Source organism: Protomyctophum bolini (genome assembly GCF_963924005.1).
Source record: "Protomyctophum bolini genome assembly, chromosome: 23".
NCBI lineage: Eukaryota > Metazoa > Chordata > Actinopteri > Myctophiformes > Myctophidae > Protomyctophum > Protomyctophum bolini.
Window position 1 is genome coordinate 26393734 of NC_137884.1, and position 17228 is coordinate 26410961.

The 17228-nt window shown below is 44.5% G+C and overlaps 1 protein-coding gene across 1 annotated transcript in view; it reads left to right on the plus strand.

The window, feature by feature from the left end:
- LOC308310880 (proton myo-inositol cotransporter-like) overlaps nt 1–10478 on the plus strand; it is a gene marked incomplete at both ends in the record, with an annotated part of 68687 nt that extends 58209 nt beyond the window's left edge. Inside the window, 3 exons of the mRNA XM_080757337.1 lie at nt 2104–2228; nt 2687–2839; nt 10252–10478. Of these exons, the coding sequence (XP_080613463.1) occupies nt 2104–2228; nt 2687–2839; nt 10252–10478 (505 nt within the window). The remainder of the gene's footprint in view (nt 1–2103; nt 2229–2686; nt 2840–10251) is intronic.
- Between the last annotated feature and the right edge of the window lie 6750 nt (nt 10479–17228).

Here is a 17228-nt window from a genome sequence, read left to right on the forward strand (position 1 = left end):
CTGCTAAATGCCTAAATTGTATACCCAGGCAGTCACACACATAACTCCGTAAGGGAGTGGTTGCCTAACAGTCTTAGATCCAACACAGAGAGAGACACAGACACACTGCACACTTCATATCCACCTGTCAGCACTGCAGCTGGGCAGTATCAGTCGCCATAACCCGCCCTGCTGAACTCTGGATGTACAGTTAGGGCTATTTACAGTAGTGAGGTTATTGCTCTGCTGTCGGGAGTTGATCCGTTTACAGTAATGGTGTAGTGTGGGGGGGCCACAGGAACCGCCTGCCTCCCGATGTCTGGGAGGACGTTGATTGCTTCCCATCGCCCGGGAGACGTTGTATGCACACTGAAGCCGTTTTGGATTATTATAATAACAATATGGTCGATGCAGTCAGTTCTTCCCTACGTAAAATTAGTTTTTCGTTAAAACTTACGGTAATACACTTTACTGGTTGTCATCTTCAATTGGATTAGAAACTGAGGATTTCTGTAATCAGTCGCAGCTGTGTTTGGCAATGGGAATCAAATAATCAAATGGGTGAGCTTCATTTTTATTGGCTTTTATTGATGTGCGTCATCACGCAGCACGTTTTAAGGAAGTAATTCAATTATTTTTATGGATATAAAAACACACACAAATGAGAATTTTCCAAATTCTTTGTCATCCATTGTCAGGTATATATGATGACCACGGTCTAAACGTGTGACTGAAAAACGTATTTTTCACATTTCACTACACCTTTAAAAGTATAGTGTTGTGTTGCCATGGCAATACTACTGGCAGTAATGGCCAAGGCATCACAGACACCTGCGTCCTGAAACACAGCCACACTGTTCATATTGGACCTGTCAGAACCTTTCCATGGGTCTCTCAGAGCTGGGTTCTATATTGAGGGGAGTTAAACGCAGCCACACTGTTCATATTGGACCTGTCAGAACCTTTCCACAGCTTCTCTCAGAGCTGGGTTCTATATTGAGGGGAGTTAAACGCAGCCACACTGTTCATATTGGACCTGTCGGAACCTTTCCACGGGTCTCTCAGAGCTGGGTTCTATATTGAGGGGAGTTAAACGCAGCCACACTGTTCATATTGGACCTGTCAGAACCTTTCCACAGCTTCTCTCAGAGCTGGGTTCTATATTGAGGGGAGTTAAACGCAGCCACACTGTTCATATTGGACCTGTCAGAACCTTTCCACAGCTTCTCTCAGAGCTGGGTTCTATATTGAGGGGAGTTAAACGCAGCCACACTGTTCATATTGGACCTGTCAGAACCTTTCCACGGGTCTCTCAGAGCTGGGTTCTATATTGAGGAGATATATACAGTATATCCAAAATTAGATGGAGCAACATCTTTTTATTCATTGCCGTCATTCAAACCCGTTTTGGTGTTTAGCATCATGTCATGCTTTAGCTATTGAAAAATAGCAGATCTACAAGCTCGTAGCGCGCCACCGAGTGGCGCGCTACGAGCTTGTAGGTCTGCTATTTTTGTAAAAATCGAAGAACGACTGACATTTTTAGAATCTGATCTCAGGTCAGAATGGGTTAATCAGACCAGTGTGTGTCCAGTGGAAACCTCGTATGAATCTGATCTCAGGTCAGAATGGGTTAATACCATGCACAGTACAACACACAGTATACACCTGCTGCTTATACCTTATCTCAGGTATTAGTCAAGTCAAGTACATTTTTATTTATATAGCACATTTAAAAACAACAGCAGTTTTGCTTCCTACATGATGAATTCCTGTTCTGTTCTTTAACTACACAGAAGTGTCTATTTGTATGTCTCTAAATGTTTTGATGAATTGAACAATGTGGACCCTGTTGTAAACAAGTGTAATGCTTAATTGGGTCGTCCACTCACAGTTGACAGTCTCTGTATTGAGTTTGTGCTTAAAATGTACTGTAATTCTACAAACTGTTAATAAATATATCAATCAATCAATCAATGACCCAAAGTGCTTTCCAGAGGTAGACCGGCATAGTCTATCCACAGTGCAATAGTAGAACATGTAATACAATCAAAGCAAGCAAACACAAAATAACAACAAAAACAATGAACAACAAATATGGATGTTCGTTCCTCTCTCCTCCAGATGTTCCAACAACTCCAGCCAGGGCAGCAGAGACAGAACCTACTGGGCCTACAACTACTGCCCCACCTCCTACTCCTGGCTGGTTCTGCTGGGCCTGCTGTTGTACCTGGCTGCCTTCGCACCAGGTATCCCTTGTCTGTGATTGGACGTACTTCAACTCATCCTGTTGTTAGACTATAGACTATAGGATCATGTTTGAATGGAGTAAGTGAGGTTCATTTGGAGTAGAAACCAGGCTTTCCACAGAGCTAAGCCTGGTGGTGACACATGATTATCTCCTTTCCTTTTGCCTGACTTATATTCTTTTATACGGTGGTGCCACTGATTTGCTGTTGTTAGCTTTTATTTACTTTACTGCAAGCAGGCCCGGCCCCCCCGAGTGCCTCCACAGTGACTCCCCAGCGTCCCCCCCAGTGCCTCCCCAGTGCTTCCCCATTGTCCCCACAGTGCCTCCCCATTTTATTTTATTTTATTTATTTATTTTGGCCCGGCCCTGACTGCAAGGGATACTGTTGTGCAATTGTTCATAAAAAAAATGTCCTCTCTCTCCCAATATCTCTCTCTCTCTCTCTGTCCCCCCCAGGTATGGGGCCCATGCCGTGGACCATTAACTCAGAGATCTACCCGCTGTGGGCCAGGAGTACAGGAAACGCCTGTTCTGCCGGGGTCAACTGGACCTTCAACGTCCTGGTGTCGGTCACGTTCCTCCACATGGCCCAGTACCTCACCTACTACGGTATGTTGTCACCTACACTGGCAGCAGCATCCTTCTCCTCTATCCCTCCCCATCCTTCTCCTCTATCCCTCCCCATCCCTCTCCTCTATCCCTCCCCATCCTTCTCCTCTATCCCTCCCCATCCTTCTCCTCTATCCCTCCCCATCCTTCTCCTCTATCCCTCCCCATCCTTCTCCTCTGTCCCTCCCCATCCTTCTCCTCTATCCCTCCCCATCCTTCTCCTCTGTCCCTCCCCATCCTTCTCCTCTATCCCTCCCCATCCTTCTCCTCTATCCCTCCCCATCCTTCTCCTCTGTCCCTCCCCATCCCTCCTCTATCCCTCCCCATCCTTCTCCTCTGTCCCTCCCCATCCTTCTCCTCTATCCCTCCCCATCCTTCTCCTCTATCCCTCCCCATCCCTCCTCTATCCCTCCCCATCCCTCCTCTATCCCTCCCCATCCTTCTCCTCTATCCCTCCCCATCCCTCCTCTATCCCTCCCCATCCTTCTCCTCTATCCCTCCCCATCCTTCTCCTCTATCCCTCCCCATCCCTCCTCTATCCCTCCCCATCCCTCCTCTATCCCTCCCCATCCTTCTCCTCTGTCCCTCCCCATCCTTCTCCTCTATCCCTCCCCATCCTTCTCCTCTATCCCTCCCCATCCCTCCTCTATCCCTCCCCATCCTTCTCCTCTATCCCTCCCCATCCTTCTCCTCTGTCCCTCCCCATCCCTCCTCTATCCCTCCCCATCCTTCTCCTCTATCCCTCCCCATCCTTCTCCTCTATCCCTCCCCATCCTTCTCCTCTATCCCTCCCCATCCTTCTCCTCTATCCCTCCCCATCCTTCTCCTCTATCCCTCCCCATCCTTCTCCTCTATCCCTCCCCATCCTTCTCCTCTATCCCTCCCCATCCTTCTCCTCTATCCCTCCCCATCCTTCTCCTCTATCCCTCCCCATCCTTCTCCTCTATCCCTCCCCATCCTTCTCCTCTATCCCTCCCCATCCCTCCTCTATCCCTCCCCATCCTTCTCCTCTATCCCTCCCCATCCCTCCTCTATCCCTCCCCATCCCTCTCCTCTATCCCTCCCCATCCTTCTCCTCTATCCCTCCCCATCCTTCTCCTCTATCCCTCCCCATCCCTCCTCTATCCCTCCCCATCCTTCTCCTCTATCCCTCCCCATCCCTCCTCTATCCCTCCCCATCCTTCTCCTCTATCCCTCCCCATCCCTCCTCTATCCCTCCCCATCCTTCTCCTCTATCCCTCCCCATCCCTCCTCTATCCCTCCCCATCCTTCTCCTCTATCCCTCCCCATCCTTCTCCTCTATCCCTCCCCATCCCTCCTCTATCCCTCCCCATCCTTCTCCTCTATCCCTCCCCATCCTTCTCCTCTATCCCTCCCCATCCCTCCTCTATCCCTCCCCATCCCTCCTCTATCCCTCCCCATCCTTCTCCTCTGTCCCTCCCCATCCTTCTCCTCTATCCCTCCCCATCCTTCTCCTCTATCCCTCCCCATCCCTCCTCTATCCCTCCCCATCCTTCTCCTCTATCCCTCCCCATCCTTCTCCTCTGTCCCTCCCCATCCCTCCTCTATCCCTCCCCATCCTTCTCCTCTATCCCTCCCCATCCTTCTCCTCTATCCCTCCCCATCCTTCTCCTCTATCCCTCCCCATCCTTCTCCTCTATCCCTCCCCATCCTTCTCCTCTATCCCTCCCCATCCTTCTCCTCTATCCCTCCCCATCCTTCTCCTCTATCCCTCCCCATCCTTCTCCTCTATCCCTCCCCATCCTTCTCCTCTATCCCTCCCCATCCTTCTCCTCTATCCCTCCCCATCCTTCTCCTCTATCCCTCCCCATCCTTCTCCTCTATCCCTCCCCATCCCTCCTCTATCCCTCCCCATCCTTCTCCTCTATCCCTCCCCATCCCTCCTCTATCCCTCCCCATCCCTCTCCTCTATCCCTCCCCATCCTTCTCCTCTATCCCTCCCCATCCTTCTCCTCTATCCCTCCCCATCCCTCCTCTATCCCTCCCCATCCTTCTCCTCTATCCCTCCCCATCCCTCCTCTATCCCTCCCCATCCTTCTCCTCTATCCCTCCCCATCCCTCCTCTATCCCTCCCCATCCTTCTCCTCCATCCCTCCCCATCCCTCCTCTATCCCTCCCCATCCTTCTCCTCTATCCCTCCCCATCCCTCCTCTATCCCTCCCCATCCTTCTCCTCCATCCCTCCCCATCCCTCCTCTATCCCTCCCCATCCTTCTCCTCCATCCCTCCCCATCCCTCCTCTATCCCTCCCCATCCTTCTCCTCTATCCCTCCCCATCCCTCCTCTATCCCTCCCCATCCTTCTCCTCCATCCCTCCCCATCCCTCCTCTATCCCTCCCCATCCCTCCTTTTCACGTCCAAAACCATCTCAATCTCATCTCTCTTGATCGCTTCATCCCCCACCTCCTCCAGCTCTGCCTCCTGCTTCTCAATCAGTGCCACCATTTCCAGGCCGTACACAGCGTGGCTTGTCTCACAACCATCTCATACTGTACGAGTGTACCGTACTGTACGTCTTCCCTCTCACCCTTCCGTCACAAATCACTCCTGGCACTTCAACCTCAATCTGTCCTTTGTTCTCTTTGGCCTTCTCTCCCACGCTCACCATTACTTTAGCTAGTTTAGGTATTTAAACTCCGTTCCACCTGCTTCGTGACCGCCTCTATACTCCGTACTTCACACTTTACACTCATGGTCACATACCGTACTCCTGCCGACTTTCATTCCCGTTGAATAGAATGCGCAAACCGACCCCAACAAAAGACTACTTGGGCATCACTAATGAAACCATGCAGTGGAGCGGCCTGTTTGTCAACTGAGTCCCACTGTGACTTTTGTTATGCGTCTATTCCCTGCAGGGCTGCACTCACTGTACTGCCAAGACATCATAATCTTTAAAGAGAGAACAATATCAAAGTGATGGAGAGAAGAAGGATCATGAGTTGGAACAGAGATGAGAGCGTAATATTACAACAGAGCAAAGGACAGAGTGGGATCAGAGAGAGAGAGAGAGAGAGAGAGAGAGAGAGAGGGAGAAAAAGATGGTGGAGATTTAGAGAAGAAACACAGACATTTTTCCAGAAGGCTCAAATTCTTTTAATCCATAAAACCTTTGAAATTAGTTGCTTTTTATACAGTTTTGTGTAACACTGCAAATGTGAGATTGAAAAGGATCCCGAGCAGCACTTTACTGAGGCTACGGATTATAACAAAGGTTATGTGAGAATATAAAATGAACCTTTCGTCCTGATATGATATGATATGATATGATATGATATGATATATGATGATAGGATAGGATAGGATAGGATATAGTACTTTATTGTCAGTTCACACAGACATTTGTCTTGCGACCCAGCAGAACAAAGATGCAGAATACACATATACACACTTTTGACATAACACAAAGAACAAGACAATTTTTTATGACTTATTATATACTAAATATATACTGTACATATTGGGGTGGTGGGTCCATGAGGATGGCTGGAAATACAATAATAATAATATAATAATAATAATATGTATGCTAATACAGTTACAGTATGTATAATATGTATGCTAATAATGGTCCAGGGCTCAAAGGAGGTATCTCACTGACACCGTCGGTATTAAGCTGAATAAAGCTTTCTTATGCAACCTCTCGCATGTTGGGAGAAACTAAAACTAAAACTTCTCACGAGCACAATATCATCCTCTCCTCTCTAACGACAATAGAGCACCGAAGTCTGACGTCACTTCCAGTAGAGGGCGTCAGTCCCCAGGTTCATGTATTTGTTTAGTTTAGGGGCGGCGGCAGCGGCGGCGGTGGCTCAGGGGTAGAGTGCCTGGATGGGAACCGCAAGGTTGCCAGTTCAAACCCGGGCTCCCCCAGAGTTACTGTCGAAGTGTCCTTGAGCAAGACACTGAACCCCTAATTGCTCCCGATGTGCTAGTTGGTGCCTTGCATGGTTTCCGCTGCCATCGGTGTATGAATGGGTGAATGTAATGCACAATCTATGTAAAGCGCCTTGGATAAAGGCGCTATATAAATGCACCATTTACCATTTACCATTTAGTTGCATTGAAATCCCCATTGAGGCGATTTTTAGATCGCCTCATATAACAACTGTGTTTGAAAAATAAATGTCACCCCGGCCGCTTCACTCATATGGATATGAAGAATCAACTGACTGAGAGAAAACGCTAATGTTACTGCTGCTGAATTAGTTAGATTTTCGCTAGAAGCAGACTGTATCATATATGAGTGACTGACTGTTGCAAACGATACAGAGACACCTCCCTGACAATAACGCCGAGACAGCTTGTTTATTTTTGGACCACAACGCTTATAGTAGACGATATTAAGATCACCCCATGTTATTCTCCATAGAGAAATTACTTCCGCGAACCAGGGGAATCGAGGGGATGAGCGAGTTACGTCAGGACTTCGGTGCTCTATGTAATGATCTAGTTGACCAGTCAGTGAGCCCATATGAATGAGAAACCTATATGGAAATATTGTTTTCAATAGTGATGCACCGAATATTCGACCGCAGAAAATATTCGGCAGAAAATGGCAAAAAAAAAAAGAATGCATTTTTGGCCTATTCGGTTTCGGCCCTAATAGGCAGAAAATATATCACAGAATAGTGTATGCAATTAATGCATTCAAAAGAGCTGAATAAATGTTTTATGGACCCATAATAGTGATTATTATTTAAGTTAAGTTTTTGCCATAACCATTTCTTTTGCCATAAATCAGGTAGCTTTAAAGGTACGGCCATGACAGCAATGGTAGGAAAAAAGATATATAATATTCTGCAGTGTATTTCCGTTTTCGGCCAACCGTTTCCTATATTCGGTATTCGGTTTCGCAATGCAATTCTGTTGGGTATAACCTTTGCAACGTGTGGGTTAGGAATGCACAAAGAACTTAATACCAATGTTTTCCAACTTGAGGGATTCATACTAAAGTGAAATAGACAAGCAAGACATGGGTTTGAGTGGTTTTTCAGGGTGCCTCGATCCACCAGCTACTGTGATGAAAATAGCAATGGTGAGCAAAGTGAGCACATATGCACATACCTTTTTTTGACAGTATGATTGCAGTGTGCTGCTGATTTGAAAATTACATGAATATTCTCAACAAGTTCCACAGCAATCTGCCTTTTTTATATATATATATATATATATATATATATATATATATCTTGTGCTCAAGTGGAAACTTCGTCATCAGCACTAGAGGAAAGGCCATAATAACGGCAGTGCCAATTTCTACTTGGTAAATAGTTGATCTGCCAGCTGAGCTCACATACGTGTACTTTGATATGTGGTTATCTTAACTCATGCAATTTGAACGTTCAATGGTATGTTCTTGTAATAACTGTATCTTATGCTCTGCTCTGGGGGGGGGGGGGGGGTTTGTGATCTCAGATTGTGTGTCAATGCTTACGCACATAATCTGTAATATTATATCACAGGCGCAGAGTCAAACTGAATGCAATATCATTGCAATACAATACATGGTGAATGGTTCATCCTGAACTGAAGAGTCTTAAACCATTCTGACCTGAGATCAGATTCATACGAGGTTTCCACTGGACACACACTGGTCTGATGAACCCATTCTGACCTGAGATCAGATTCTAAAAAATGTCAGTCGTTCTTCGATTTCTCAAAAATAGCAGACCTACAAGCTCGTATCGCGCCACTCGGTGGCGCGATATGAGCTTGTAGAGCTGCTATTTTTCAATAGGTAAAGCATAACATGATGCTAACACCAAAATGGGTGCCCGGTCAGAATGGGTTAACTGCACAGCAGAAAACAAGTGTACTGCTTTATTGGGTCGTCCACTCACAGTTAACAGACTTTCAGTATTGAGTTGTGCTTGAATTGTACTGAAATTGTGCAAACCGTTCTGACCGGTTTTGAGATGTAAACGTTTATTTTCTTAGCCCATGGAGTCCAGAGAAAGTTCTCCTTGCATGACTTTGTCTAAATATTCGATTGAAATCATCTCTGTTTTTTTTCCCCATTTGAAACGTTTTGTAAATATGATTTTAGGCATATATCTCCTACTCTGTCTGGCTATTATCGGCACAATCGTCCCCCTTTTTCCCCCACTCGCCTTTTTTTTTGCGCTGCTTGATAATGGTGTCTTTTATAAACCGATTCCCCGACATTTCCTTTTCACTTGATATCGTTTCGTAGAGATATATATTTCAATCAATCAATCAAACTAGGGTTAATTTGGTTAATCTGTGTGCATGTATACTGTAGACAGCATGTGTCTCTGATTCTCAAAGTGGGGTCTGAGAACCCCCCAGGGGTCGTGAGGAGGGTCAGAGGTCAGAGTTAGGCGTTGTTGTTGGAACCTGAACTCAACTGTTTCTCACAGACATTTTTCACGTGCTGTTTTTTTTTCTCTTTTCTTTAAATTCTTTATCCCACGATTTTGTAACCCATTTTTCACCCCTGTGTCAATCATCTAATGTGATCCTGGGCTCTACACACCCTCCACCAACCTAGTCCCCCATATATGGGGGACAAGGGGAGAGCAACGGACTTGAACTCATGCTTCCTTCATGCCTGAGTGTCCAAGTCGCTCCTTTTACACCTGACAGGGGGGAGTTTCCCTGGTTGGACGTAGCGCGTGGAAGGAACACGTTATTCCAACCAGTTCCTTTCCCCTCCATCAGGCGCCCCGGCTGGCCAGGGGGAGGCAGTTTAGAGACCAGGATTACTGCATGGTTTAGGCCGGGGACACGGGGAGAACATGCAAACTCCACACAGAAAGGCCCTGTTTTATAATCAGACCAGTGTGTGTCCAGTGGAAATCTCGAATGAATCTGATCTCAGGTCAGAATGGGTTAACGCAGGGGCACGGTGGCACAGTTGGTAGTGCTGTCGCCTCACAGCTAGAAGGTCCTGGGTTCGATTCCCGCGTGTTTCCTCCTCCTCGTCATCAGTGCCCATACCTGAAGGTGGGGTTGGCGAAAGGGCCTTTCTGTGTGGAGTTTGCATGTTCTCCCCGTGTCCCCTAGGGTAGGTACCCTCACAAAAACATGCAGTAATCCTGGTCTCTAAACTGCCTCCCCCTGGCCAGCCGGGGCGCCTGATGGAGGGGAAAGGAACTGGTTGGAATAACGTGTTCCTTCCACGCGCTACGTCCAACCAGGGAAACTCCCCCCTGTCAGGTGTAAAGGAGCAACTTGGACACTCAGGCATGAAGGGAGCATGAGTTAAGTCTGTTGCTCTCCCCAGGTTGGCGGAGGGTGTGTAGAGCCCAGGATCACAGTAGATGATTGGCACAGGGGTGAAAAATGGGTTACAAAATCGTGGGATAAAAAATATATAAAAAAAAAAAGAATGGGTTAACGCGTCCTCCTGTGTCCTCTCTCTTCCAGGGGCGTTCTTCCTGTACTCCGGCCTGGCTCTCCTGGGGTTCGTCTTCGTGTACGGCTGTCTGCCCGAGACCAAGGGCCGGCGCCTGGAGGAGATCGAGGCTCTGTTCGAGGGCCGCCTCTGCTCCTGCGGGGCCACGGAGTCCGACGAGGGGCGCCAGGTGGAATACATCCGGGTGAAAGGCTCCAACTATCACCTGTCAGATAACGACGCGTCTGACGTGGAGTAAAGGTAGCGTTTTAGAGACTTTTCTCCCAAACAGGCCAATTAACAACAAAACTTGGTTCCCCTTTTGCTATCAGATCTCAAATAGAGCTCAACAGTGAGTTTCTTTTCCTTCTTATCCCACGATTTTGTAACCCAGTTTTTTTCTTTTCACCCAGTGCCAATTATCTAATGTAATCCTGGGCACTACACTTCCTCTGCCAACCTGGGGGGGGGGGCAGCGGACTGACCTCATGCCTCCTTCTATGCATGAGGAGTCCAAGCTGCTTCTTTTCACCTGACAGAGGGGAATTTCCCCGGCCGGACGTATAGCGAGTGGAAGGGACACGTTATTCCGAACAGTTCCTTTCCCCTCCATCAGGCGCCCCGGTTGGCCAGGGGGAGGTAGTTTCAGTGAGTTTTCTGAAGTAAAAAATCCCATTCTAATTCTGCATAGAGGACTTTAGTCTTGGCCATATGGGGGTCGTAACCATCCAAGGTGAATTTATCATGAGCAAATGAGTTGTTGTTACCATGGAAACAGTCACTGCCCCCCAGTGAAAGTCAACCTGCGATACCACTAGATCCCATAGCCTGGAAGGATGGCCGTACATTGTCGTATAGAAAATCACAAGTCCACTAGAATAACATATTATAGAACAATATAAAGACCATAATCATATCACAAAAGGTCGATTTTTTTTAGAAGAAGCAAGCTAAACTATTGTGCGGTTGAAAGTTATTGGAAGAGTAGTATCAGAGAGTATAGTTCGGTCATAATTATGTAAACTTTCTTATAGCTTCACCTTTATTTCTGTCTTCCAATTCTTTTTTTCCACCCGAATCAAATGCTTTATCACCCCCCCCCCCCCCCCCCCTCAGACCCCCCCCCCCAGCCCTGTCATGACTGAACTCGTAGTTTGGTTGCCATGGTTACAGAATCAGATTTGAAACTCTCTTTATGGAGCAAATGAACGGAACATTCACTTCGGGAAACAAATCACAATGGAACTTGGACATGATGATGTTCACACAATACTGTACTGTACAGTAGGTCAGACTGACCCATAATGCTGTTTTGCTTCCCTTTGGGGCGTTATACTTTAGCTATTGAAAAATAGCAGATCTACAAGCACGAAATATTTTCCAAAAATAGCAGATCTACAAGCTCATAGCGCGGCACCGAGTGCCGCGCTATGAGCTTGTTGGTCTGCTATTTTTGGAAAATATTTCGTGAAAATGTGGCCCAAATGTTTGAATATAATTCTTTCAGAGCGAACGTTTTTAACTCAAATCTTTGCTTCTGTGGGGGTGGGGTCCCTGGAACTACATATTTTCAGCTGGTGGTCGACTCGGCGGCCCAATTTCATATACTTTTCGGAGTCCTTCACACGAAAAATGTTTGAGAACGACTGATATACTGTAGAAACATGAGGTTTTTCAGAAAACTGGCAAAGATTTAGAATCGTCCTCAGGTCTAAATGGGTTAAAAGTGAACTTGTGCATCAAGGTGAAACAAGAAGAATTCAATCCTGCGGAATTGCGACTGTGGTTCCCTATCTCTGTTATAATATTATAATATAATATATAATATAATAGTGTTCCTTTAGAAGAGTTGAGTTGGGATACTGTCCAATCAGATGAGGGCAAAATCAAGTGCTGAATCGCTGGCCAATCGGAGTAGGAGAATAGAATTATTGCACGATTTAAACGTTTTTTAAACAATTTAAACGTTTTCAACAATTTATAAGCGCAATAACAATAGTCTGCTTGCCTATATAGGCATTAGGCAAACCACACTAATGACGTGCCACTTCTATGGCAAATTAAATGTTAATTTAGCACATACAATATAAAATGTAAAAAGCTTCAATGAAGGTACAGTAGAACAGTGTTAGCATTTTAACAATGTTGGTGGTTTAGTTACATACATGTATTGCAGTTAATGTAGATTTAATACAGTTCTATATTTCATGTAATTGACACATTTAAACCATTCTGACCTGAGATCAGATTCATGCGAGGTTTCCACTGGACACACACTGGTCTGATGAACCCATTCTGACCTGAGATCAGATTCTAAAAATGTCAGTCGCTCTTCGATTTTTCTAAAATAGCAGACCTACAAGCTCGTAGCGCGCCACTCGGTGGCGCGCTATGAGCTTGTAGATCTGCTATTTTTCAATAGCTAAAGCATAACATGATGCTAACACCAAAATGGGTGCCCGGTCAGAATGGGCTAATAACCTTAAAGACTCAATTATTATCCAGGGCTGCAACGGTTAATTGAACTAATCAAATTAATCAATTATAACAAATAGTTCATTTTAATGAATGAAAAAATACTGATGGCTATACAGATATAAATCTTTATTTTTAGTCAGTCCCTGTAACTCGATACTTGACGATAACCCAGATTAATTACTTAAACTGTACGATACACTTACAGTATGTGTATCTTATATATATATATATATATCTTACAGGGACAGCAGTGGCTCAGTGGCAGCATGGTTATCAGTAGCCGCAATTTGCAACTCTAGATTTTTTTAATAATGGAATGAATCTAGAGTTGCAATTCCCTCCATTGACTCCTCCCCACTCATCCATTTGCGTTCGCGATCTGCTTGTCTTAAACGACGTTAAACTCATCAACATTGCAGCTGTATAGTCCAAGCTTGAATTATCCTCTTTCAATCTGCCCAGCTTGTTTTTCATAAAAAAATCCCCCAGCATAGACATGTTATGAGCTATAGTGCTGGAGTTTGGAAGCGCTCGTCGTAAGTCACTGAACGGCCTTGCATGCATCTGTTTGGCATTTGCACATAATGCAGGAGACAGCATGAGCGAGACCCCTTAATAAAAACGAGCGCTTCCAAACTCCAACATTTCTTCTTCTTGACAGAAAGTATCTCATAAGTGTTGAAGTGTCCTTGAGCAAGGCACGTGCAGTAATAATACATACTGCACTTCAACTGAAAACAATTCCAGCACATCCCTTTTGTACAAACACTGCCTTCTGAAACCATCTGTCTAAAGAGAATACTGTATAAAATTACCACTCCATTTCAGAAAATAATCACCTAGCTGGGTGGGTATGGAAACATGCGCACACAGTCACAGTCACACGCACACACGCGCATGCATGCACACACACACACACACACACACACACACACACACACACACACACACACACACACACACACACACACACACACACACACAGGGGTAGACCAAACTGACATCAATGTAAGTATTACTCCACTATAGTATCAGTGTTCAAACACACATCTGTCTGTGTATACACGTTGGAAATAGTGACTGGGATTCTGTGCCTGGCAAATCGATTCTGACATTTCGTTTAACGAAATGAATCATCTCGTCAACCCGTGGGTCAGAGAATAGATTATATATGTGGTCCTCCTAGATATGACCGCAGGTGGGTTTGACCATTAATTAGATCAATGCATATCAATGAATCAATCAGTTTGGGGGCGGTGTGTTTGCTAGCGTGTCATTTTCACATAATTGGTTTTGACAGATCTGTCATCTCATCGGTGTATATAGGAAACGATCACCTCGATGATTGTTAGAGAAATTCCAGCTATTTATGTGAATTTAACTGGCAACAAATTCTACTTAGCAAGCTATGATTATAATACAGGCAATTTAATGTGATGATATCATGGTTACATCTGTTTACTGTGACTTGTTTGTAAGGTAGGCTATTATTTATTTCACATGGTCCAGTATGTATCCTATAAAAGTATCCTATAATTATAAAACTAAAGGGATATTTCACGTAAAAATAAATAAAGATAATTGGGTCATTTTATCGTCTACTCAGGCTTTTCAAGTTGCTCGATTCAGTTTTTAGATATTTCATATTAATTTGATCAGAACCATACATTCGACATAAAACACCTGTGCTTATAGTTCTGGTGACTCATACGCCTAATACGTGCATTGTTGATTCCCCATCGATGATGTCACTGGTAGGCAGGTTTCTGAACTGTCCACTGTAACAGCCCTCTTCGGCCACGATAGTACCATAATATGGTACTATTGTCTTTATAATATTATTATAAAGAGCATATAGTGCTGAAGACCAATTATGTGAAGTTGGGAGAATCGGTGAAGTCATCCTTTTTAAGTCCATTACATTTTTTACAAGTGGTTTCAATAACTTTAAACTTAAACCAAAAACAAACAAACAAATCTAAACAAAAGATATTCTACTGACATCACCTACAGGACTGTGTCAGTGCTGCCACCTCATGGACAAAACTGGAACCTAATCTAACATTTTCCTCCACACACCAATTACTGTTGGCAGCTTGTCAGTGTTATTTTTAACCGTGTGAATAATCAGCTCTGAGCATTTTCATTTCCCTCTTTTAACACTTGCGCGGCAGTTGAATGCGGTGGATGTTCACGTGTTGCATTATGCTTTAACGCGTTGCCCTGGGTTTAACCCATTTTGACCTGAGATCAGATTGACAGTTGACGGTTGTCTGAAAAAGCTATGTTTCTATGTCAGTGGTTCTTTGATTTTTCTAAAAAATAGCAGATCTTCAAGGCGCGCTATAATGAGCTTCAACAGGCGGCAACTTCCTTTTCCCTCAAACCTGATTTTTCTCAATAAATGCTACAGGCTACGATAGCTTTTATTGAGATGGAAAAGGAGTTGCCGCCGCCTGTTGTTCCTGCCTGTCGACTACAAAACAATACTACAACATGACGTAACGATATCATCCTGTCGACTACAAAACAATACTACAACATGACGTAACGATATCATCCTGATGACTACAAAACAATACTACATCATGACGTAACCATATCATCCTGATGACTACAAAACAATACTACAACATGACGTAAGGATATCATCCGCTCCCGACAGGATCATACAGACTTTTGAAACAGAGACCAGGCTTTCCTCCGAGGTGGTGGAAAGCCTGGTGAGGCGAGGTTAGGTATATAGTGAATGTTGAAAACCCGGACATTTGTGTGTTTTAGATTTGGGATTCTATTGTGTTAATTGTCGGGACTCTGGACACCAATCCTGGCCAAACCTGGACATCTGGTCATCCTACTCATAGATGTCATTGCTTCACTTCCAGCTTTAGTTTGTAGATACAGTAGATACTAACTCATTGATGACAATTCAAGTTCTGAACTGAACTGGAATTGTCTCATATTTAATACGGCCAGGCTTTATTAGAGATTATTCATGTATATAATATTATATCATCGCTGTTGGGGCGAAAAGATTACGTAATCTTTTTTATGTTTTTTTTTTATTTATTTTTATGTAAAATAATTGCCTATTTTATGCTTCCTGTACAAACTCACAGCGTGTGGCACCATGGCGCTTTTGAGCTTTTATTTATGTATTATTTATTTTTTGTATAATGACATGCCTATTATTAGGGCCACGAGGTTGAATGTGGTTATAAGTCTGTCTGTGGGCTTCGTAAACATTTAACGAGTGGAAAAGTGTTCACAGATTGCTTTTGACTAAATAATAACTACCATTGGAATGATGGGATCCATGTGAACACGGGTTAGGGCCGATTCATACTCCTATTTTAGAGCCGAATAAAAGTGGGTTCGGCTCTGTAGAGCCTACAATGTGACGTCATTTGAGGTTCGGGGGGGGGGGGGGGGGTGGGTACCATCCTAAAGTCGTCTCTTTGGTGCCACTGAAAATTTCTGACGAGCCGAAATCCTTTCGGCACTACAGCGGCAAAATAGCAGTACGAAACGGCCCTTACTTTGTTCCAATTAACTGAAAATGCTCACGGTTTTTCAATCTGTTGGTGAGACAACACGCTTTGATGTCCTATGGAAGCATTACAGACAGGCCTTGTTGAAATGAGATTAAAAGTGTCGTGTAACATTGATAATCAATAGCATTATGCCTTTTCTATATGCAACACATCTCAAGATACCCGTTATCTAAGATTGTAGCATTGCACAACAATGTATACTTATACTACCTTCTATTGATGACACAACATCCCTGAGCTGTATATTATTAGTGTTTTTGGGTCATTCTGATGATGTGTCTTAACCCATTCTGACCTGAGATCAGATTCTATACGAGGTTTCCACTGGACAACACACTGGTCTGATTAACCCATTCTGACCTGAGATCAGATTCTAAAAAATGTCAGTCGTTCTTCGATTTTTCAAAAATAGCAGACCTACAAGCTCGTAGCGCGCCACTCGGTGGCGCGCTATGAGCTTGTAGATCTGCTATTTTTCAATAGCTGAAGCATAACATGATGCTAACACCAAAACGGGTTCCCGTTCAGAATGAGTTAACTGTCTGTCTGTGACTGATCGACTGCAGCAGACCATCTCATCACCCGCCACGTAGCACAAAAACCATTACTTTTTCCCCCCCTGTATAATATCAGCCTGTAAATTAGCAATTTTTAACGTGGATGTATCCTAAAGAGTTCACTGTCAGTGTCAGTTGCTGCTATACGTTCGGTTTACAAACTGTTGTCATTGCAGCAAAACAAACAACACCGATTGATGATAATACAGTAGTAATTGTTTTTTTTATATTCGGGGATGAATGTCATTCATGGACTTTTATTGTCTCTGAACATGATCTCGTCAGTGCTGTGAATTGTGGCCAGTGGTCATCATCTCTGACATGTTTATATGTAGTTCTCAGTGATAGTGAGCAGAAACACACTAAATAAATACATTTGGTTTTCTTTGTTTGTTTGTTTCTTTGGGGTTCTTTTTACAG